This window comes from Brienomyrus brachyistius, chromosome 6 (assembly GCF_023856365.1).
Source record: "Brienomyrus brachyistius isolate T26 chromosome 6, BBRACH_0.4, whole genome shotgun sequence".
In the NCBI taxonomy this organism is placed as follows: domain Eukaryota; kingdom Metazoa; phylum Chordata; class Actinopteri; order Osteoglossiformes; family Mormyridae; genus Brienomyrus; species Brienomyrus brachyistius.
The window spans coordinates 3,294,083-3,317,570 of record NC_064538.1 but is presented as its reverse complement, the minus strand read 5'-3'; the positions used below and the strand labels follow the sequence as shown (position 1 = coordinate 3,317,570).

General features: G+C 42.3%; 1 protein-coding gene and 1 long non-coding RNA gene across 5 annotated transcripts; one reads left to right on the top strand and one right to left on the bottom strand.

Moving 5' to 3' along the window:
* Positions 1-230: 230 nt before the first annotated feature.
* On the bottom strand, positions 231-20,030 carry LOC125744981 (N-acetyllactosaminide alpha-1,3-galactosyltransferase-like). 4 transcript variants are annotated; one of them, XM_049017344.1, is made up of 9 exons: positions 19,875-20,030; positions 18,020-18,113; positions 17,803-17,854; positions 10,327-10,401; positions 9,655-9,708; positions 8,364-8,441; positions 6,541-6,636; positions 5,011-5,148; positions 231-1,359 (listed from the first exon to the last, which is right to left on the bottom strand). In XM_049017344.1, exons 4-9 carry the CDS (start codon positions 10,329-10,331, stop codon positions 678-680), a joined length of 1,053 nt encoding a protein of 350 aa, XP_048873301.1. In that variant the 5' UTR covers positions 10,332-10,401; positions 17,803-17,854; positions 18,020-18,113; positions 19,875-20,030; the 3' UTR covers positions 231-677. The 4 variants fall into 4 exon arrangements, with proteins under 4 accessions (XP_048873301.1, XP_048873303.1, XP_048873302.1 ...); XM_049017346.1 differs by lacking the exon at positions 19,875-20,030 and adding an exon at positions 18,350-18,502; XM_049017345.1 differs by lacking the exon at positions 17,803-17,854.
* Positions 5,487-6,363, top strand: LOC125744983 (uncharacterized). Its single transcript, XR_007398538.1, has 4 exons — positions 5,487-5,589; positions 5,734-5,928; positions 6,073-6,170; positions 6,268-6,363. It is a non-coding gene; the product is annotated as an uncharacterized LOC125744983 (long non-coding RNA).
* Positions 20,031-23,488: the final 3,458 nt, after the last annotated feature.

Genomic DNA, 23,488 nt, shown 5'->3' with positions numbered 1-23,488 from the left:
TCAGATTGTGAGTTTGAGTTTAAAATAGGATCAGAAGCACAGCAATGTGTGACCATCGCAGTACTATCGTCGTCGTCGCCATTGCTCCTCGGTTAACTAAAGGTTAATCAGCCCGACGTTGCACAGCAAGCGATCCACTTCATAGCAGCATGACCCTAAGTTGTAGGCTCTCACACAGTACTTTAAAGTAGATGAGAGTCACACAGTGTATCACAATATAACGACCTGAATACTTTTACTGAATTTTACTGGAAACCATACATTCACAATACATAAATCAGACATCCATTTTCATCATTTAAACTGACACATTTAATTCCTGCCCCCTTCAGGAGATGCCTCTCCTGTTATTAAATACAGTGCCAGACTGGAGAGATTCTCGTCATGTAAACAAAGTATACTGTGCAAATCACATTTAAGGTCTATGGAAAATGGTGAACGGCTGATACATGCAGGTTTTGAGCAGTGTTTCACACAGAACATATCTTGGCTCAAGGTGATGCAGACAGTAGTGCAGTGTGGATCAGAACGCCATGACTAAGTGGCAGGCACAGCACTACGATAGGACACCATAAAGGTACAATCTGCAAGATTATGAAACCAAGATCTCACGAAAAGTTCAGTATGCAAAGAAATACAAATAGTTATACTCTCTTGTCCTTAGCTCGGGGTTTTGCTTAAGTTCTAAGTATGTCGTAGAACTTTGTTGCCCAAAGAAGACGATGAACTCGGATGTCAAAGCGGAACCCAATGATTGTGGACCAGCAGTACTCTGGGGAAAGCACTTTGCTGGGCTTGTGGAGCCAGAAGTACTTGTTCAGGTGACTCTCGTCATGCCACAAGGCCTCAATGTTTTTCTCTTTGTCCTCCATGATGCCCTGATGGCAGAACTCGGTTATGTTCTTCACCCCTTGCCACGTTCCCCCAAAGATGGCCGCATGGTAGTAGAAGTCCCCAGTCAGCATGTACGCTGCCGATTCAGGGTTCCGGTCATAGGTATAGTCCTTGACATGACTGCGGTAGTAAAATGCATGCAACAGGCCCACTGTTTCTCCGAGAGCTTCCGAGCCGAAGCGACCCACGAAGACCTGATCCACGTCGAAACAGAAGATGTACTGGTGCCAGTGCTGGATGTGCGACTCAATGAAGTCCGCAATGGTCTTCATGCGCAGCATGGAGATGTCCTGCCAGCGTTTCTGCCTTTTGACCTGAATGACCTTCATGTGCCGCTCCGTCATAAGCATAACCTTAGGTACAAATTCTGGGATGTCTGTGAAGATGTAGTATGTCACTGGTAACCCTACCATGAAGTACTGCTCAGCAGATTTAAGGAATTCCTTGAGGTAAACTTCCAAATATCTGCAGAAAAGCACAAAAGTGATACACACTGGTGAGTTTAGTAAAGTGGGCACTGAGCCAGAAAGCAATAATAAGCTGTTTCAAAATGGTAATATAAGATGGGACTACAGTACAAAGCATGGGGCACAAGGCAATTCGATGCGTAAAAATGTTTCAGTTTCTGACACGATTCAGTTTGATGAATTGAATTGTTCGATTATTAACTTAATAATCTTTTAGTAGTTACATATTTAGCTCTGATACGGCTGACTTTGAATACTGATGAAGTTTAAATAACAGATGGCAACATCGACCAAGAATGACATATCAGACCGATGGTAATGTCTTCCTTCTTAATGAATATCGGCTGATGCCAGAGATACCCAGCGTATCGTGCATCCCTAAGGCCAACATCATTTTTTACTTAGCTAACTAGTTAGCTTCCTCAGAGTCTTGAAATTGCTACCGTTACCAGCAAAAGACAATGACTTCTTTGAGCTACAAAGGAGGTATTTCCTGAGTGCCAAAATACAAAGATCATGAGGTAGCACTTCCTTTCCTTCATAAAAATTAACAAACCTTTTCCTGTTATGCTATGTTTCAGGAATGTGCATACCGGTGCTGTTACAGTACTTTGCTGGTTTACCTACAGCACATGAACACTAGCGTGAGGAAGCCGCATTTAGGCATATATTTAAGGAGGATTTTGCCCTCAAAAATTCTGTTGAATTACCACCTTAATCATCAATTCATCATGATGCACTGATGCATCTATACACCCCTAAAGTGTATATAATGTAATCATGACATGGCTAAGTAGTAAGGCAGGGCAATGGTGAACTCATGCAGAAATCATACCTATCAAAAACACCCACAAGATTTCATTGATTTTAACATATAGTAACGTACAATCACTGAGCAATGGACCTATTAACAAACTGTTTAACCATTTCACACAGTTTTTCGACCTTAATTTCAAGCAATGAATAGCAAAAAGTTCTCAACCTAATTTAAAATGCTCTGATTTATAATTATGGTCAGTTTTGCTTGGTGAATTTTATCGAACATTAATGTTCTGGGGGGGGGGGGGGTGTTTCCAGACAAAGAGATTGAAAGAGATAACCTTAACTCTAAATATTTATTTTCCATCACACTAATTCCTGATGCGTATGTTGCGTCTATGATTAAGCGTCTTCTAGCATAAGTAGGTTAAGTAAGCAAAGCTGAATATGCGGTTGTAGTCTGTAGTTTTCCTGATTAATCAGATAAGAGCTGTGGATGCTATGATACATACAGTATGGGAAGTATTTGTAGAAAAACTGATTTAAAAATATGTTGTATTACCAGCTAAGTAATGGGCCTGGAGTTCAATTATGTCTCCCCAAGTTTCACTACATTTCTTTGATCACGAGGGTGAGAGATTAGTGTTGTCACAATATCAAAATTATGACCTCGATACCGATACCACTTTAAGTACTACGATACCGGTACTGCAACGATAGCAATGCTGAGCTCAATAAGCTTCCCTGAGTGCACTTTTCAAAGAGAGGAGAGGCCTACACTTACTTTCAGGAGACATTTATCTTAAATGCATATACATTTTTCTTCCTTTAATTTTAATAAATTAAGCCTCACTGCAGAAGGAGAACAATAATACCTTATATTAATTTCATAAAGGGTATAATATCCACCCCTGACTGCTGTGCACTTCCACCTTATTATCAAAAATGCACAGGAGGGGTATCGGGATGAGATTCATTCTATGGATGCTGGTGAATGGGGGGGGGGGGGAACGCAAGCACTCAGATTGGTAAGATGTATTTCTGCCGTAATCAAACTCATCACCATTTACTCTCCACTGTGAAGAAGTTAAATAAAATCAATCAGACAGGACAGACAAAAAGGTCACAGCAGTTTCTTCTGTTTTTTTCCGTCATCTGCTCACTAAACGTGGAAAAAAAAACTCGCACGGCCCATTATGATTGGTTATTAAACTGCTTACAGCAGTACAACATGGTAACCTGTAAGGTCAGATGCTAGTCTGATTTTTTTGTGCTCAAATCTTTATTAAAGAAAAATCACAGAAAGGGGACAAGTAAAAAATTCTCACTGCGTACAACGGCCCCCCCCGCCCCCCCCACCACCTTAACGGCCACCCCCCATCCCTCCCACTCAGCCCTACCATGAGATAGCTGAAGAGAAGCAGAGTTGTCAGAGGCAGAGATGACCAGCGCACCACATCTTGCAGTGAGCACAGAGAAAGGGGGAGAGAGAGAGAGAGAGAGAGAGAGAGAGAGAGAGAGAGAGAGAGAGAGAGAAGAAAACAAAAAAAAGCTTCGGCCACCAACATCCAACCAACTCCGCACCTGCTGCAAGGCATAAAGCCATTTTTGATTGGTTAAGGCAGACGGTTTGTTAATCCGGGATGCAGATAACTCCAGCAATATGAGGCTCTAGAAAGTGGACGTCCAGACAGATAGAATTGCAAGGTCCGGAGATTTCCAATGGGAGGCTAAAAGCAGCTTAGTTGCAATGGAGGCCGACATCAGAAGCGCACCCCCCCCCCCCCCCCCCCCCCCCGGTTGTGAGTGAGGGAGAGAAACGTACAGGAGGAGAAGGACTACAGGGAATGAACGAATGGAGGACAAGAGAATAGAGGAGAGGGAATTAGCAACAAAATCCCAGTGGGCTCCAGCAGGAGGACGGACCTGGAACACATGAAGAAAGGCACCAGAGCCCCGAAGGACGCAGAGCGACAGCGTGACAGAGCGGGTGAGGCTCCAGGCCCATAACGTGGCATTTCCTGGGAATGGGCTACAATCTATGAACAATTTTGAATTGGGTTTGCTGGTGACTGGGATTTTCGGAACAGTGTTTGATATTTTGAAAAAGGACATTCCAGCAAAACATCGAGGTTGGGGAAAGATATCGTAATGTATCACAAGGCACCCACGTAAAGTGCTTTCGGGGTGACTCTTGTGAAAGGCGCTATATAAAAGTGTATTTAACTGAATCTGTCTGCCAATTTGATTTAATGGGGAGGCCTTGCGAAAGAGACAGTAGAGGTTAGACACAGCTCTGGATCTGAGGGAATGGGATGTGACCAAAGAACACAGTGGATGAAGAGGAAGAGGCGCGGAGAAAGAAACTCTACATGCTCCGAGTACGAACCTCGGCTGTAGGTAAAAGGAACGTTTTAAGCCCTGAGCTGTTAAAAATATCACCAAGAACTGCTAGTTTGATAGTGCTAATGTAGCCTGTTTGCTATACAAGATCTTGCTATATTATAAGATCCCTTGCATAAATCCCTGACTTAATGCAGAGCAGTCAAAGCAGGTAACTCAAAATTTGCTAGTTTGTTGGATGCATGATACATATATAGCATGATGCATACAATTATTTGTGTGGGAATATAGCATTAGCAATGTCTGTAGTAGTAATTAGTACCAGTACTAAACAAATACCAAACAGCTTTCAAAAATGCAGTACTGTGGTACATTTTACTACCAGTACCTCATGCAACACCAAGACAGACTGGTCGCTGACAACAGACCTCTGATTTGATATTAGAACCAAAATATTACAAGTATTATTTATTAAAGTACGGCTTAATATTTTCACATGCAATACTACTAGTATAATATTCTCAGATGCTGGACAATCCACACCAACCTTCCAATAGCGAACACAGTCAGTGCCACAGACGTGCGCTTCTCTATGTGGTATCGGTCGAAAACTCCGGGATCAAAAGTCCCCTCCCACATAATTGGTGCTCCCCACGTTGTGCATGTCTGAACATCTACTCTGGACCTTTGTGAAGAGGGGAAGCAAATGTGAACAAGGCAGAAGTGACGCTTTCCTTACTTTAGGGAGACAATGAACAATTATTATTTGTCCAAAGCAGCTAACAGGTCAAGATAATAATAATAATAATAATAATAATAATAATAACAACAATAACAATAATTATACATTTTATTTGTATATTTTAGCAATTTCAAAGTGCTACAAAGTAAAACAGTAGTGTAATAAAAATACTATTAAAAAAATTACTAGACTATACTGTGAAATACTTAACTAAATGTCTTTCTAAAAAGATAGGTTTTTAGATTTAAAAAAAAAAAAAAACATCAGTGGACTGTGGGGCTCTCAGGTGCTCGGGGGGGGCGTTCCACAGCATCAGTGGACTGTGGGGCTCTCAGGTGCTCAGGGGGGGCGTTCCACAGCATCAGTGGACTGTGGGGCTCTCAGGTGCTCGGGGGGGCGTTCCACAGCATCAGTGGACTGTGGGGCTCTCAGGTGCTCGGGGGGGCGTTCCACAGCATCAGTGGACTGTGGGGCTCTCAGGTGCTCGGGGGGGCGTTCCACAGCATCAGTGGACTGTGGGGCTCTCAGGTGCTCAGGGGGGGCGTTCCACAGCATCAGTGGACTGTGGGGCTCTCAGGTGCTCGGGGGGGGCGTTCCACAGCATCAGTGGACTGTGGGGCTCTCAGGTGCTCGGGGGGGCGTTCCACAGCATCAGTGGACTGTGGGGCTCTCAGGTGCTCAGGGGGGGCGTTCCACAGCATCAGTGGACTGTGGGGCTCTCAGGTGCTCGGGGGGGCGTTCCACAGCATCAGTGGACTGTGGGGCTCTCAGGTGCTCGGGGGGGCGTTCCACAGCATCAGTGGACTGTGGGGCTCTCAGGTGCTCGGGGGGGCGTTCCACAGCATCAGTGGACTGTGGGGCTCTCAGGTGCTCAGGGGGGGCGTTCCACAGCATCAGTGGACTGTGGGGCTCTCAGGTGCTCAGGGGGGGCGTTCCACAGCATCAGTGGACTGTGGGGCTCTCAGGTGCTCAGGGGGGGCGTTCCACAGCATCAGTGGACTGTGGGGCTTTCAGGTGCTCGGGGGGGCGTTCCACAGCATCAGTGGACTGTGGGGCTCTCAGGTGCTCGGGGGGGCGTTCCACGGTCCCGGCGCCACATATGAAAAGGCCCTATCAGCCATGCTACGGAGCTCGGTTCTGGGGACTTGGAGGGTGTTCGTGTGTACAGTGCGGAAGGTGCGTGAGGAGGTATAGGGGGGTGGGGAGTTCTTGTAAGTAAAGGGGGGCATGTCCATAGATGCAGTGATGGGTGAGAAGATCATCAATGAAGAATAAGAAATACCACGTTCCACCGAAGGAGGAACTGCATTAGTATCAGGATGCCAACTGACTTACCAGAGATCCAGCGAGCTGTCCAACTCATTCTGAGACTTTAACTTCTCATTGTAGTTTAATGGGCATTTCCCCATGGCATACAGTTCTTGAAAAACCCTGTATTTAAGAACAATAAATTTGCATTCTCGCAACAGAATTTATTACTGAATACTCAACGGATGAGTGATGTAAATTACCTGCACTTAGTTACAAAGTACAAATGTAAATTTGAACACTCTGCTCATAATTATTTTGGCATTATTAATCCAGCGCAGAAGGCTGGGAGCAGCGCAGGGAACCACCCCTCACATTCTGACTTCTGAGTCACCCAATCTGCAGGACGCTGTTTAGGAATATACCCGAAACATGCATTGTTCACATAACATAATCTGCTGGCACATTGTGGATTTCATATTAGCTCGCTGCATTCTGAAAACAGTAAAGCGGGGAGGCACTAGTAATACTAGCAATTTGGTTTGAGTCGATCAGTTACTTGGGTGATTCCAGTGTTTGCCTGGGATCTCTAGCAGTCTCACAACTGAAAGGCACTTTTGATAGTTTTTTACTGACTTTAATTAGAACATAGGTTTTGTGGAATGTCACAACTGTTAGGGTTTGGAGCAGCCAATAATACAATAACCTCCAATAATATGCTAATATTTCCGTTGTAAATGTAATGAAAGTCAATAATGTCATAACGTGGTATATTTTTGTTTCAGAAATGTTATTACGTTACTGGTAAGTTAGATTATCCACTTTTATTACATTAAGAATGGAACTATGTTAGTGGCCGTTATATTAATGGAAGGTATAAGGTCGTACGTTATTGGCTGATACAGGGTTTTGTAACATTAATGGCAGGTATGTCTATATCACGCCTGATAAGGCAAAAGTTGCATTTTATTGCGCATTTCCATTTCAAACTTGGCTAACATTTAAAGATGATTATCGTTGCACGTTCTGACGCAGGCTGCCGGTCACACACACAGCAGGAAATACTTTAATGCCTGGACAGAGCAGATGCAGCCTCTGCGGCTTCCACTCCTGTCTGCTACTTCACACTCATTGCATCGAACCATTATTGTGCCTCTGGATACTTGTTGGCTGTTAGAAAAGAACTCCGAATTACAAGAAAAATAAAGTAAGAATTGTGAGAGAAGTCGGAAGTACAAGAAAAGCAATTGCGAGAAATGAGGTCAGAATTCTGAGAAGTAAAGTCGCAATTAAGCAAACATTTCAGGGACCCCTCCCTGCCTGTGTTCCCACCCGCCTTTCCCTCCTACTTATGCTGCCTTAGCCATATCTGCCGGAGCTGACATATTACACTCGCCTAACTGTTTTGCACTGCCTCTAGTCTCCCCTAATAAGGCACTTTTAATCCCTGCTACCCCTCCTGTGGAGGGCTGCCAGGAGACCCAAAAAAAGCATGATATCCTGCCTGCCCTGCTGCCTGCGACGTCCTTACTACCTGTGACGTCCTTCCTGCCTGCAAAGCTTCTCCTGCCTGCCCTGCTGCCTGGACTTAACAAATCGGAGCATATAAATCAAGATTTCCACTGCCAGCCCCTGGAGGATAGGCTCCTCCTTTGGGTCTGGTTCCTCCCAAGGTTTCTTCCTTCTAGGGAGTTTTTCCTTGCCACTGTCACCTCTGGCTTGCTCACTGCAGGTTTTTGGGCAGGGATAATGTAAAACGCTTTGAGACACTGCAATGCTGCGAACGTGCTATATAAATAAAACTGAACTGAAATTGAACTGAGAGATACTAAACAAGTCAAGGCACACAATGCAGCAGTACAATGAATGAGCTGTACATATTCATGAAGATAATAAATTCACATGCTTACCGTATAGCACAGAGACTGAAAAAAATCATAACAGTCACCACGGCTGCACACAAAGCGAAACATATTTTGACCTTGACCCTAGGAGGGGAAAAGAATGTTTTTTATCATTCAAAAAAGTTCAGTGCAAGAAAAGTTTCATATTTTTTATTATACGTCTACATGTTCAACGCTAAACAAATCATGTAGTAGCGTAATCATTCATTACCACCAGTAATACTTTATGAAGCATTTTTCTTTTTTGGATACGTACAGGAACATTTCGTGCACCTCGCATGCATATTGCTGTAACACAAAGCTCTTCTGCACTCTTTAAAGTAAAAAAGACATCCCAGTATTTCGTTTACTCACGTACGGAGATGCAAATATTAATACAGATGAAAGTAAAGTGATCCCCTGCCTATCGGCGAAGTTACGTTCCGGACCCATCAGCGATAGGCGGAAATCCACGATACAGAAAATGAAAAGTTCACAAAAAGTTTGCTCACAACAATCGGACCACGAGCAAGGTGCGCGACACGCAGAGAACTGTGACGCATCGGGGGAAAATCCGCAATGCAGCGGGGGGTCACTGTAGTATGAAAATTGACCACATTTTAAATGGATCACTATTAAATGATTTAATACATTTAATTAATCATTATTACATTGATCATAGCTACTGAGGGTGAAATTACTCAAGGATTGACCATAACTTGCTTGATTAAGTCTTAAAATTGAGTTGCTTAATTATAAGAAGTATGACTTGAGACATAATGTAATACATTTTTTCATTTTTTTGCAAGTCACATTGTGACTAGTGTATACGTCATATTTATATGACGGATAAAGAGTTAAACGTAATCAAACTTAAAGGCAGAGTTGAGGGCGATCTACATTTCCCAGCCTGAGGGGAGCTTCATTGCACCAGCCTAAATTTTCTTGTCTTGGTTGCCTTGTATAACATCAGGAAAATTATATCATTTCCTATTCAAATCACTCAGAATTAATTTCTTCATTGTCATTGTAAGAAGTTGCAATGAAATTCAATGTGTGTGATTCCCATGATGCTGAGGCACATATAAATATTAAGTCAACAAAGATTAACAAGATTAAGTGAAATAAATAAATGAACATCAATGTGAAGTATTAAAAATAAAACAATACAAGGTTATGAAGGAGGCAGAGAAAGTAGCCATGCTTATCGTATACAGCCGCCTGTTTAGTAAACATATGCTGTAATATCAGCATCCTTCTACTGTGTGGGGTATCAACAGATTGTTTTTCTGGGGGGGTTTTGTGTAAAGAATCTCACCTGCTTGCCTGCTTCAAGTAGGATCTGACAAATTTGCTTAGGGCAGAACAGTCCCTGGAAGAACAGTTAATTCAAGAAACCCATTAGTACATAACATAATAACCAGTAAGGCATTAAACTCCTCAATGTCAACAGATGTGAGGTTTGATGTACGAGACACATTCTCTAAGGCACTTTACACGTTGCACATTTTTTAAGTGCCGTGTTACAAAGTTCAGCCATATCTGTACACGAATGTGAAAAATTCCAGATGTTTAGTAAACCACACTATTAAAGCAGAAGTTATTCATTTTTGTATAACAGTTTATTTTTATGCCGAGTAAATAAGTAAAAAGAGGCTAAATCAAATTAACGTATACACTGTTGATTTCTGAGTAATTGTCCGCTTTGGTGCTGACTTCAGAAATAGTGACGACTCCAGATTTTAATGCTACATGCAGGACATAGTCGCTGTGGGGTAACACAACAACAGGAGTAGTGAACAGTGAGGCAAAACTAAAAAAATGTTGTGCTGATTTTGAATGGAGACACTAATCCCAGTGTTCATCTTTCAGATTTGCACACTGCATATCGTGATAAGAACTCAACAATGCATGCAGCTCAAACATTTCAGTCCGATACTGATTTATAACTGTATCCGCAAATGCTGCCAAATACAGCTCCCATACTAACCGCATTCTGACGCCTGGGCTGCATTCAGATGATGCAGCTTCATTCACGATGACGTATGAAGACGAAAGGGACCAACTGCCAAAACAAAGAAAATGAGTCACTTTATCCAACACTCACACAATCCACCAATGCAGCCAAATTAGCACCAAGGACGTAAAACCTTATTTCACACTTTAATGCTAAAAAGTGTCACAACACAGGTAAATAAGCACACATACTTAAACACGGCTCCATTGTTAATTACAGGTGGGTATCGGGTATATGTTAAATTATTAATCTTCTTGAAAAGCACTTAACTGCTTTAGACACCAGCATTCTATGGATTTATCTGGATTCATTATTAATTTTTTTAGTGTTTTACTAAACTGAAATTAAACAGAGACTGTTATAACAAAGCAGTACACATTAGAGAAGTAACAATAGTTACATGGACAAAAGAACCCGAGACACGCCTCTTAACCACTGAATTCAGGTGTTTCATTCAGACCCACTGCCACAGGAGTATAAAAATCAAGCACCAGGCCATGCAGTCAGGTTTACAGAAAGCAGTTCTTCTCTGACAAATATTCCACAGCAAACGGGGGCGTGAGGGCGGCGCAGTGGGGAGAGCTGCCACTGCGCCCTGCCCCTTTGTGTGTGGGGAGCTTGCATGTTCACACTCTGAAGGATGGCATTTCGCACTTTCCTTACACTGTCCAAGAACATCAAAATTAGGTGAACTGGATTGCCTAAACTTCACTGTATGTGAGTGAGAATGCACACTGCAATGGTTAGGTGGTTCCTGTTTTGCTCCAACTGCAATGTTATATTATATTATAAACAATTACTTGAATCGTCAGATTAACAGATTATTGATATAATTGACAGTGACTGCTCTATTACATAATATGTTACGCGGTAGTTCAAATATATATCTAGTTATCACATTAATCTTATGTTAGCCACGTATTTAAAGTAAATCAATACCTATATCCATATCTCAAGTAGAAGTCTAGCGGTCGAGACATGATTTGGGAAACTGAGCACAATGGGTGGGTGTAGCCTGCTGCCAAGGTGAACCAACAGAACAGGGGATTGTGACCAATCAGGGCTTAGAAGTCCTTATAGGGAAATGGGTGTTATGGTTTATCAGCTGGTTGCCGTTTGTGCTCAGGTTACCTAGTGTGTAGCACTGTGCTGGATCACTTGAATGAAGGAGACAACTTTGTGCGCTAACTGAGAGGTCCGGAGTTGTTTGAACTAGAGTTATTAGAGAGGTTCATTTATAGCTCTTCTTCCGCACGTGCTAATGTGGTGCCGTCAGGGTATGAGCAGCAAACAGACACAATTCAGAGGGTGCAGCTTTATGAGATGCATTCAAAGTCAAATAAGTCACAGTGGTGAACCAAGGCTATGACAGTTCAAAGGGTCCCTCAAATGTGATCTACAAATGTGTCTTTCAATGTATGGGGCCACAAAGGAGTCTCCTTCACAGGCCAGCTCACGGCAAGACTCATTGCGTGGTCTTTTTGAAGAGCATGGCCTACAAAGGCTAAGGCTATGTAAACCACATCCTATCAAGCATGCAGTCCCTGAACTGAGACGACTACAGTCACCACTCTTAGGATTTACTTGTTCGGCTTAAAGGGATATGGGGCTTAACTACAAACCACAAACGAAACATCTCACCTTATATTTCCACTGCTTCTCCTATTTAAAGTCATGGCGGCAGTGTACCAACAAAGGTTTACATATTAAAGTGCAAAGTGGTCGGTTAACACTGCAGTGTTTGCCCTACCATTATATTAGGGGGGCGCCACACCCCTCCAATGGCACCTCCTGCCCCCCCCTTGAAGGCCAAGTTCATTTTATTTAATTGTATTTCTATATAGCACCAGATCACAACAGAAGTCATTTATGGTTACATTTCCTATAGAACAGGTCTATACATTGTCCTTTAATTAAACAAACTAAACAGCCGTATGTTATTTATCTTATTTACACAACAGCTTGTCATTTTTGTCTCTACCCGGTCGCCCATTTACAAGTGAGCACACTGTGAACACGCACAGAGAGCGCGTGTCGGAAAATAGGTCAACCACCTGAAAAGCAGACAAAAACATCTGCGTTTTTTTTTTTTTTACTGCTGTCATTAAAAGAAACATGCGAACACCGTGAATCCCGCCGGTGTCCGTCTTAGAGAATAGTGTCCAGCTCAATGTCCCACTGGATCAAGCGTATGTTAGACATGTGCTGCAGTGGAAGGACGCAGTTCTTTTTCTGACTCTTTCATATTATGACAATCAGCAGCAGAAGCAGCTCAGTAACACGCAGACGCTGAATGTGCCAAATGCAGGGGATCTTACACCTTCAGCCAACAGTCGTGGATGCGTGGTAGAAAAGGTATTTGGACATCAGTGAATGTGAGGTGCCGGTACGGAGTGGCACGACCACCACCAAGTGAAACAAAAGGAGCGAAACAAAAGGTAAAAAATTTGTAGTTTTTTTTTCTTTAAATGCTAAACAAAGTGAAACTTAAATGATATATGTGATCCTCCAGCACGAAACCGTACGGAAGTCGCATGGCCGTATTTTAAAGATTTTTTGAGGATTTTTTGTGCTCTTTCATTTGATACCATAATTCTAATTTCTAATTTTTGACCCAAGCGTACAGTTTTGTGCTGGAGGGCCACATATATTTATTTTATGGGTAGTTTTGAAATGGTGCAATTCAGCTTCCAGTTAGTTTTTTTTGTTAAATATAGTTTTCATTTTTATTTCATTTTATAAATAGTTTTTAATTTGTTTATGTTTTTGCTTGTTGGGTAATGATATTCACTGGCCTTGGCAAACCCACCGCACTCAGACCCACACGTTGACGCTATCAATCAGCGAAAAATAAGCCCAGATTCTAGCCTAAATGTGTCCTCAAACACAACTTCAGTGAAAATTCTAATGTAGCACACAGGTGACCTTGTGGCTCTGATATTCTGAGTATTTAGAAGCTACAAGAGCAAAACACATAAAAAAGCTTTCGATAGTAATAGGAGTTTAATAAACATGAATAGACACTAATGGTGGTTTTGCCTTTTCCAGTGCTCCATCATCCAGAACGGCGTCTGCCTGCTTCCTATTTAGATGCAAGTGGTGTTGCTGTGGAAGCCAACAAAACTCTGCACAATGTACAAACCACCTTTTCGTTTTGTGATAAATTGTACTACTCCCATAATTGCATAGTGATATTGAAGCAAAACAATTATAATGAACTGAAGCATTTTAAAAACGAAAAAGTTCATAAAAATAAATGTAACGTTTTTTTCCCCCCAAAATCTTCAGTCAAGAGCTGAAGGAGAGAGGATTTGACTAAAGGACTGACTAATCAGTGGCATGTGAAAGTTATATACGTTCAACAGCAGAGACCAAGTCACAAGACCTTCTTCCTGCATCTATTTTTCTTACCCCCACCACAGACACATCTAACTTAGCAGAATGACCGTTCTCATGTGGTTTGTAGTGGTGCTTCGTTGAATGTCTCTCTGTGAGAGCATCCTGAGCTGGGGGGGGAAGCTTACAAACAAGTTTATAAAAACTCCAACCAGAGAAACTGAACTGCAGGTATGAAAAAAAAAAAACTCACGATGTATCGGTTTGGAAAATTGATGTCAACGAAGTTTCAGTGTCGCCATAATCGGTTATGCGAAATACTCACGCGGCCCTAACCCTGGCCTTAAACGCTATAGAACAGCACTCTAAACGGCTTCGATTCTGTGCCAAGAATGTGAGGACAGTGCTTTACATTGTACATTATAGAGCAGTAACCCTCACAATCCAGGCTTCCCCAAAATGTACCCATAAAATTTTTGACAATTCTATGCTTTCAGTTTGGCGAATGTCCTTCTGCGTTCCAGCATGATTATCCTCATGTTCTAGCTCACAAAAACATGCACACACATTCACACTCATTCTCACTCTTTTCAGCTGTTTCACGTAACATACATCAATGTGGTCAGCCACTTTTTGAGGGGCATATCTGGGCATACATGAGGGGCATATTTGGGCATACATGAGGGGCATATTTGCCTGTCGACCTAGTACGCCCATTTGTAAAATTTAGTCACACTATCTCCAAAAATGGTCACAAAATGTGACTAAATAGTTGCAGTCTAGAACTCTGCAGGGCCACACTTATGATTTCTTAGGCATTTTTCACACTACGCAACAAACACACACAACACCAAACACACACAACACCAAACACACACAACACCAAACACACACAAACTAGTTCACAAGTTCATACATTTTTCCTTTCAGCCCCTATGCCGTGTTTCTGTAACGTTAGTTTACACAAACAATCACCATCGACTTTAGATCTTTATACAAGTATGCTGAACGCTTATCAGCTCACAGGTGCGAAGATTTACTGTTTGGGTATCAGAATTGGTCACCAAAAGACAATTAATTTTTCGATCCTCAATAGGATTGGTGCATTTCAGTGGGTACCACAAAACTATTGAAATTCGGTACCCAACCCTAACTATGTGGGCATCTAAAAGAATACAGGTTACATATCGCTAGAACAGACTAAGTGCCATTGTGGGCTAAAATAAGGAAACAGTCCCATCACCCAGAGTGTCACTCACAATAGAGGATGATAAACTTTTCCCCCACAATGAAGGAACCTGTCAGTTGTATTGCAAAAATTATCGTTAGCTTTTGCTGGTGTACATCCGTAATCTGTATCACTTTACTTGATATAGAAAAATGATATTTATCGTTCTATCCATGGCAAATGGACTGCAATCAACTGCAATCTTTTGTCTTAATTTCTTCAGTACTGAAAATGAAACCAGTAACTTTGGACCTAACTGACACTACAGCCTGTACCCATCCCTAGCCATGACACAGCATCTATCAACAATTTATCCAGTGCAGCTTCATAGTGAGCCTGGTACTTATCGCAGGCTTGTAGTGGCACCAGAGACTGGTAGCAGTAGGAACCATCGCCCAGCATCACTAGAAAGTACCATACAGCACACTGCTAGTCCGGGAACAGATCAAAATTCAGTGTTGACTACTGAATATGCAGCACTATTGTGCCATAAGAACGTCAATATCTCTTTTTACCCTATCCCACACTTTTACATCTTCATTTTATATTTTATTTACATATTTCATTTTAACGTCTTATATTGCTATTTTATTTTATTCATATTTTAATATCTATTCCTGTGTCATTTTTAAATAATTATTTTTTAAATATCATCTTGCAAGAAACAGACTCCTTCGTTTGCCAGTGTTCAGTCTCTGAAGGATACCAGGCCACGATATCTACAGTGGCATAGAACCGCGGCGTGTTGCCACACCCACCACACAAATACCTCGGGATCCTGGCTGCCAACCCACACACGGTCCAGATTCACCCTCTGGAAATCTGCTGCAGTCAGGTATTACGCACCACATGCCACATGGCCATAGTACCGTAATTGACGCTCCCTCACAATACAGGTAATGTGCCTCATTCGCGACTCCTCTAGCAACCGCTCATTCGACACAAAGTCAAACCAGCGGTCCCCAAGGATTCCCCGAAGATATACAGTACCGAAGGAGTCCAGCCTTCATCTCAGCTCACTGGATAGGGTCCATGTCTCTCAGCCATACAGCAAGACAGGGAGCACCAGTACTCAAAAGACCTTCGACCTCTTGCAGAGATATCGGGAGAGCCGCACACCCCCCCCCCCCATGCTCTACCAGGCCATCTGCTGTTTTCATAGGAAGAGCCACCAGAGACAGGAATGTCGCTGCCGAGGGAAGTGAACCGCACGACAGACACACCACTGATGGACATGCCTAAGAAGCCATTAAATCCCCGGATCTTGGTTTTTATCCAGGATATTGACAACCTCAGACACTCAGACTCCTCACTCAGCCTCTCGTGAGCCTCGATCATAGCTCCATCGACTCCGCAAAGATCACAGCTTGACTTCGTCGGTGAAGTCAAGATCAGTAAATCTTTCTTCACTAACAGACTCCCCACAGCTGCTGCACCTAACAACCCTGCCCAACACCCAGTACATTGAGTAGGGGCATGAACACACCCATGGCAAAGAATCAACTGAAGCAGAACTTAGAATCAACTGATAAGAACATGGATGTTCTCCCTCTACTCTGCACAGCACGTGTCTGTGTGTGTATCGGGGCGGAACTCCACCATGCGCGATACAGAGAGCAGAGGAGAACTGAAAATGCACGACCATGCAGAGACAAAAATAACAAGCTGTTGTGTAAATAAGATAAATAACATAAGGCTGTTTAGTTTGTCTAATAAAAGAACAATGTACCTACCTGTTCTATAGGAAAGGTAACCTTAAACCACTTGTGTTGTGATCTGGCACTATATAGAAAATAAAATGAAATAAAATTTACTAGACCTTCAAGGGGGGGGGGCGAGGGCGGGAGGTGCCGTTGGGGGGGAGAGGGGGGGGGCGGGGCGGGGTATTCCCCTAATACAATGGTAGGGGAAACATTGGTCTGAGATGATAAGCTTACGACCAAAAGCACAAAGATCTAATCAAATGAATTACACTCCACACATCCAAATTTCACAGTAATAAACACACCCATAACAGTCAGCTGCATTTTGGTAGCTCATTCTCATCTCCTTCCTTGCTCTCTGTCTCATGCCTAGCAATGTGCAGCGCGCACACACACACACACACACACACACACACACACACACACACACACACACCCAGACCCTGCTTTTAGTGACGATGCCTGAAAGAACTAAATACTAAAGTGTCGTAATACTTCACTAGAGGCGACGCTGACAGAACATTAACCAGTTTCCACAAAAAACATCAACAGAAATCCATCCATCCATCCATTTTCCAAACCGCTTATCGTTTTGGGTCGCGGGGGGTCCGGAGACTATCCCTGAAGCAATGGGCACGAGGCAGGGAACAACCCAGGACGGGGGGCCAGCCCATCACAGATCAACAGAAATAAACACGCTAAAAAAAATCAGCCGTGAATTTGGACTGAGGAAATATGGGAGTCACTGAAACTGCTTTTATCAACATAAAGCTGTTGTTGCTTTACACAAGGGCCATATCCAGGATTTCAACAATACTGAGGTGATAAATGTTAGCCCCTCCAAGGCATACCCCTATAAAGGATCGGGGTTGTTGGAGATGCAGAAAAATACATCTTCACCCAGGTGTCCTCAGTGGTAGGTACAGGCATGCTTTACACAATAATGTTTCACAAAAACCGAAACTCCGAACATTAACCAATTCAAAAAAAAACATCAACAGAAATAAGCACGCTAAAAAAAATCAGCAGTGAATTTGGATTGACTTCGTACAGATACGCCCGCCTGGCCGATAAGGTGAAACTTTCCGGACAGAAACAGCGCGACTGACAAATCTAACGCAAAGGGTCACATATCAGTCGTGACAGATAATCACACGTACGCAAGGCACTACAATTACTTACTTTGTAATTCTTTCCCTCTCCAACTTGCACACGTTGTATTTATATAAAATGTCTAATTAAAAAAAATAAAACAATATACATTTGTTAAAAACAACACAATAGCCGGCTGCTCCTATTTGTATCGTTATTGTTTTTATACTGTAGATTAAAACAAATGAATATGCTATATAAAAATGAAAAATATGATATTAAATACCGAAGAAATCACAATACTTACTCTAACGCAGGAGAGGAAAAACTGCTTTCCGTTCCGCCTTCGTGTCCCACGTTATAATGAATCTCAAGCGTAGGTATAGAAGGTCAGGGCGGGTCTTTGCAGATCAAAAAAAGAGGAAAAAACATGAGCCCCAAGACGTATTGGTGGTATCTAGAGTGTACTAAATACACAGATGTATATAACACATGTATTTGTAACCTCCATCCAAGGCTACATTTAGTATATGTCAGCTGGCCGAAGTTTCAAGAGATTGGTAATTAAAATAACAAAAGCAGGCTCCATCTTATAGCTGTCTTAAGCAATTCCCAAATAAATATGATTACTCCTTACGTGCATGTCTGTTATTTCATGTGCAGGGCAACCAACTATATCGCTTCTTGACTGGCGCTGTCACGAAATGACTTCATGAATTTTGCGTTGAATAGGCGGTATAAACTGGAAGTTTGTTGCTTTTAGCGTGAAACATGTCCGAAAAGGACTCGAATGAGTCCTTTATTCAAATTGCTTAGTTGTCTGAAAGATAGCTGTAACGGAGTTAAAAAAAGAACCTAATTTAGGTAAAGTGATTTCTTCCAAAATTTACTGTATGCTATTGTAATCTCCATTTTTCCTATTTCACTGATTTTCTGACATGTTTTTTGTTTGTTTGTTTTTTAAAAAAGGTTTTCAAGTTATACCCTTTAACTCCAGATCGAATAAGAGACTTCGCGACTGCACTCGTGATTTTCTCTCCTTTTTCTTATTTTTGAGCTCTTGCGATTCCCGTACTCCAGTCAGCGCTTTAGGTTGCTGGGGACTAGCTGAGAATGCGAGCGCTCCGTCAATAACTTTATATCTTTCATGAAAAAGCACTTTTCATTGTAAATTGCTGAATGCATAATTATATGTAAAAGCTGTACAACAGATATCGTTTGAAAGTAGGATTGATTGACGTGTTGGTTTTACCTAAGATACATTTTTTTTCTTTTGGAATTACACGTTACATTAGCTATGCGCTACAAAATGAAAAGGAAAATTGCTTTAATTAACTTTGTTTTATGTTTTCTGTAGATATACAGTGCAGTCGTGGTCGCCAAATTCATGAAGTGAATTATTTTATTTTGTGAATGCAGGTATGTGGTTAATTCACTATGTTAAAAATAAAAATTCTTCTTACTATTGTATTAAATCTGTACGATCACATGTGCAAGGCCAACTGTATGTGATTTTATTTGACATGTTTTGTAAGGTTCTTTATTACACAAAAGCGGACTGCATTTTATTTTTAAGTATTTTTTTTCTTAATGCTAGAATGGAGCTTGTAGAGAAGTAGAGGCCCGTCACACTAGGCATAAAATAGCCAAGCCTACGCGACAATTGCAATGTATAACTTCCAGAGTCCCTGTAACAAAGTTGAGGTTTTCGAGAAAAGAGTCTCCCGAGGCACCGAAAATAAGAGAACGCTTCTCAAATTGTAAACACAACCATGTAGTTCTAAAGGAAAGCGATACAAGATGAACAACAATAGTCACGTAACCGCTTCCATTTCTTTCTTGTATTAATATGCATTTATTTAACAGTCTTTATCTAATCCTAGTTTGCATGTTCTTCCACCGCATGGATTTATTTTCCAGTAGCCCAGCACCCTAACAATGTAATATAACAGTTTGTATTCACTTGTACAATATCTGAAAACTTAAAATTGTCATTATAATCCATATAATGTGCCAATCCTAGGAATATTGATTACTTCAGACTTTTACTTTAGTTAACATTCAGCCACGATTGTTCCAATGGATTGTGTCAAAATAAATGCAAACGTTAAATACAAAATCACATTACAATTTCAGTCATTATTTAACAATATTGTATTTACCTTAAAGTCAAGCTTTCTCACAGTGCTATACCATAACCCACAGATTCAAATAGATCTGAAATGCTAGTCCAACAAGGAGTAATAGTACCTCATAAACCTTGAAAAGTACCTCATAAAAACAACGTGCGTTCAGGTAGGCTTGGTCATGCCCTGCCTTACTAGTGTCCTGCACCTGCAAATTAAAAACGAGTTTTTCTGGTTCTGAATCTTAACACATTGTGAGGTATTGTGTGTCATACCACCATGAACATTTTTTTTTTTTGGAGGGGCAGGGGCTATCCTGATCCTGCGTATGATGCCGGCCTTATCCTGTGGGGATCACTAGTATCTGAAGATATCTGGGCTTTAGGCCAGAGACTGGGGGCAGGCGAAGTGATTTAAACTTGGGGGTGCTTCATGGTGAGGAAAAACAGCTGTAAATCACTTCGTCCTGTATTGATCCTCTGGGTCTTGGGCACCCCTGGTTCAGTCACTGTGATCCTGGGTGTTCCTAGCTGCATGAGGGAATATCGCCTTGGAAGCAGTGTGGATCCGTCCCACTGTCAGGAAGGTCACGGGTTCGAATCCTGAGATGGGAGGAGTAATTCTATCACTGTTTTCCCCTTGAGCCCAAGTTCTTTAGAGACGCCAACTGACCCTGCACTCTGACCACAAGCTTTTCTCAACTGTAATTAAGCTTTGTACAAAAGCGTCATCTTTAGTGACGCAGACATCTGCTCTTCCACCACATCTTCCATGGGACTGTGCCATGAACCTGCTCCATGGAACATCCCTTCCACTTGAATAAGAAGCCATGGGTCAGTTTACAGTGGAGTTCTTCACCTTAGTAGTTTGGCCATTAATGACCCCTATTGCTTCAGGATTTTTCTTTGTGGAGAGAAATGGACGCTGGGCTTTGACCATGCATTGATTATTGGACTTTAAACAAGCTAACTTGAGTTCTGGTAACTTCCACCACTGATCCCTGCCACTTTGGAACAGGTATGGCCTGCCATCATCTTCAAGTTTTACCTCCACCGTACCAAAGGGTATCACAAGTATCTAGTTATGTCATGAATTTACTAATACCTCTTCTGTGTTCCAGTTGTTTATGAATGTGATTTTCTGAGATATTCTAAATACATTTCTGGTAGCGTATATTGGTTTGCTTGCTCATACACTCTCCCAGTATTGCCTTCAACCAGGTTCACAATATCACAACAAGGGGAGAAATGTGAGTTTCACACAAGTACCCTCTCCATCCCGGGCTTGGGAACAGAAGAAGCTTGCATTGAGGATAATGAGGCATCTGCTGTGTTCCACTCGCGTTAACCAAGATCTCTCAAGGACCTGAAACCCTTCCTAGGCTTTTCCACAAATTCACCCAAAGCGTCATCACAGTTGTCCATTGATCTCTTCCATTCACAAAGTCACAGAATAGATTGCAAACTCCCCAGAGGTGTGAGGTGACAGTAACACCTGCTGCGCCACCATGATGCCCAGGTTAGATCTCCTAATATTCCCAACATGGGAATGGTAAATATTTAATCTTACGCACAAAAGACGTGAAAGCATCTGTTTATAAGGAAGCGTTAAATTCTGTGGTCTGACTTTTTACCCATTATGGAAATCTTTAATATTTTATTACATGCAGTTGCGTTTTTATATATGCAGTCATTCCACGCAATTCTAACAATAATTCACTCAAAAAATATGTGATACACTTAGAATATGGCATAGAATCGTTTTATGTTAAGTATTCCGCGTGAAAAATCATAAGTTACGAATAAACTACAGTTTTGATTTAGCCAAAGAAAATTCTGTTAATATATGTTGTGCGCTAACAAAATTTTGCTAGTCACATGTAAGAAGTATATTTTAATGAAAATATTTTTCATTATGTTCCAGCTGGGAGTGGGTGTGTTCAACTCGTCTCCATGACTACAAAATAGACTCCCCATGGAAAACTGATGCGTAACCCCCGTGCCAAAGAAGGAGCGCACCAGCGCCTCCGCAGCAGTGCTGCTGCTCATATCACAATGATTTTTCAGAGGCTGGTGCACTAACATCTCGTGTAGGTCTCCTTTGGCCCATGGTATGAATAATAGGCAGACATATACAGTAGTAGGTATGGAAGATGTTACTTTTTAGCTGTTTCACAGAGTCCACTCACACCTGGACATGTTGGACAACATCCTGAGAATTCTGTCCTTTGACTTCTTCGGTGCATTTAATTAACACCGTCTAGTCTTAGCTGCTGGGGGAGAAGCTCAAGGTGATGCAGGCAGCGGATGCCATGGTCGCCTAGATTACAGGCCACAGACAGCATCAGTAATTAGCGTGTGCGATGGTGAGCAGCACAGTGACGTCCCAAGAGACAGTACAGTCACTAGTCCTGATTACGCTCTACACCACAGTCTTGGAAAACAACCATGGCATATGCTGTCGTTAGAAGTTCTTCAGTGATTTTCTGTCTGCAGGATGAAGGGATAGAAGATGAGCACAGAGGTCTGGAGGAGAGTCTGATTGGGTGGCGTAAGGATGAACACCTTTAACTCAAGTCAAACTCGTACAGGGCTGTAATTTCCTTAGTGATGCACTAAAATGGCATGTCAACAGGGAGGAAGCAAAATTTTTGCCATTGGCTGTTCAGCTTGAGATGATTGAAGTCTTTTGGCGTTTGCTGCTATGCTGCAAAAGCCTGTGAGTATGACTAGCTCTGTGTAAGTGGTCTGTGTAAGCGGTCTGTGGAAGTGGTCTGTGTAAGCGGTCTGTGGAAGCAGCAGTGGAGTGAATGGTATCCAAACTCTACTTTGAATAATGAGGCTCATCCTCTCAACAAAGAACTGGTACAACTGAGGAGCCCTTTTGACATCATAGTTCATCTCCCCCAGATGGAAAACTCTGCACTTCAAATGCTCCTTTGCGTTCTCTCTCGTCTTTGTGATACAGCATTAAAATTACAGCTGTGACAGGCTGGATTAGGCTCTTCACAGCTTTATAATGGTATTTTATGCTGGAATTCTCTACTTCTGGAATACTGGCAAAGCATATTACTTGGGAGTAAAGCTGTGATGTTACACTTCCGCTCCTCTGTTTTGAAGGAACACATCCATTGTCTTCTATTTGGTCAGTCATTCACGCTTTATTACTGCCACTGATGAGAAGCCAAAACCTTCACCAACCTGTGAGATTCAGCTTGAGAACATCCATCCATCCATTTTCCAAACCGCTTATCCTACTGGGTCGCAGGGGGTCCGGAGCCTATCCCGGAAGCAATGTTCACGAGGCAGGGAACAACCCATAATGGGGGGCCGGCTCATCGCAGGGCACACTCACACACCATTCACTCACATATGCACTCCTACGGGCAATTTAGCAACTCCAATCAGCCTCAGCATGTTTTTGGACTGTGGGGGGAAACTGGAGTATCCGGAGGAAACCCCACGACGACATGGGGAGAACATGCAAACTCCACACACATGTGACCCAGGCGGAGAGGCAGAGGTGTGAGGCAATAGTGCTAACCACTGCACCACCATGCCGCCCCAGCTTGAGAACAACTCAGATGAATTTGGTGTATGTGAAAGATATTAATCGCGGGGAATAAAATCTTGGTCATAGTGTGAGAGCAG

Bases quoted from the DNA above. Each gene is read 5' to 3' on its own strand.
- LOC125744981 (XM_049017344.1), bottom strand. The intron at 8,442-9,654 runs GTGAGATTCTTT...TTCCCCTCCTAG, and splicing joins TACTTGAAGCAGGCAAGCAG to GGTCAAGGTCAAAATATGTT. The intron at 5,149-6,540 runs GTAAGTCAGTTG...CTCTTCACAAAG, and splicing joins GACAGCTCGCTGGATCTCTG to GTCCAGAGTAGATGTTCAGA.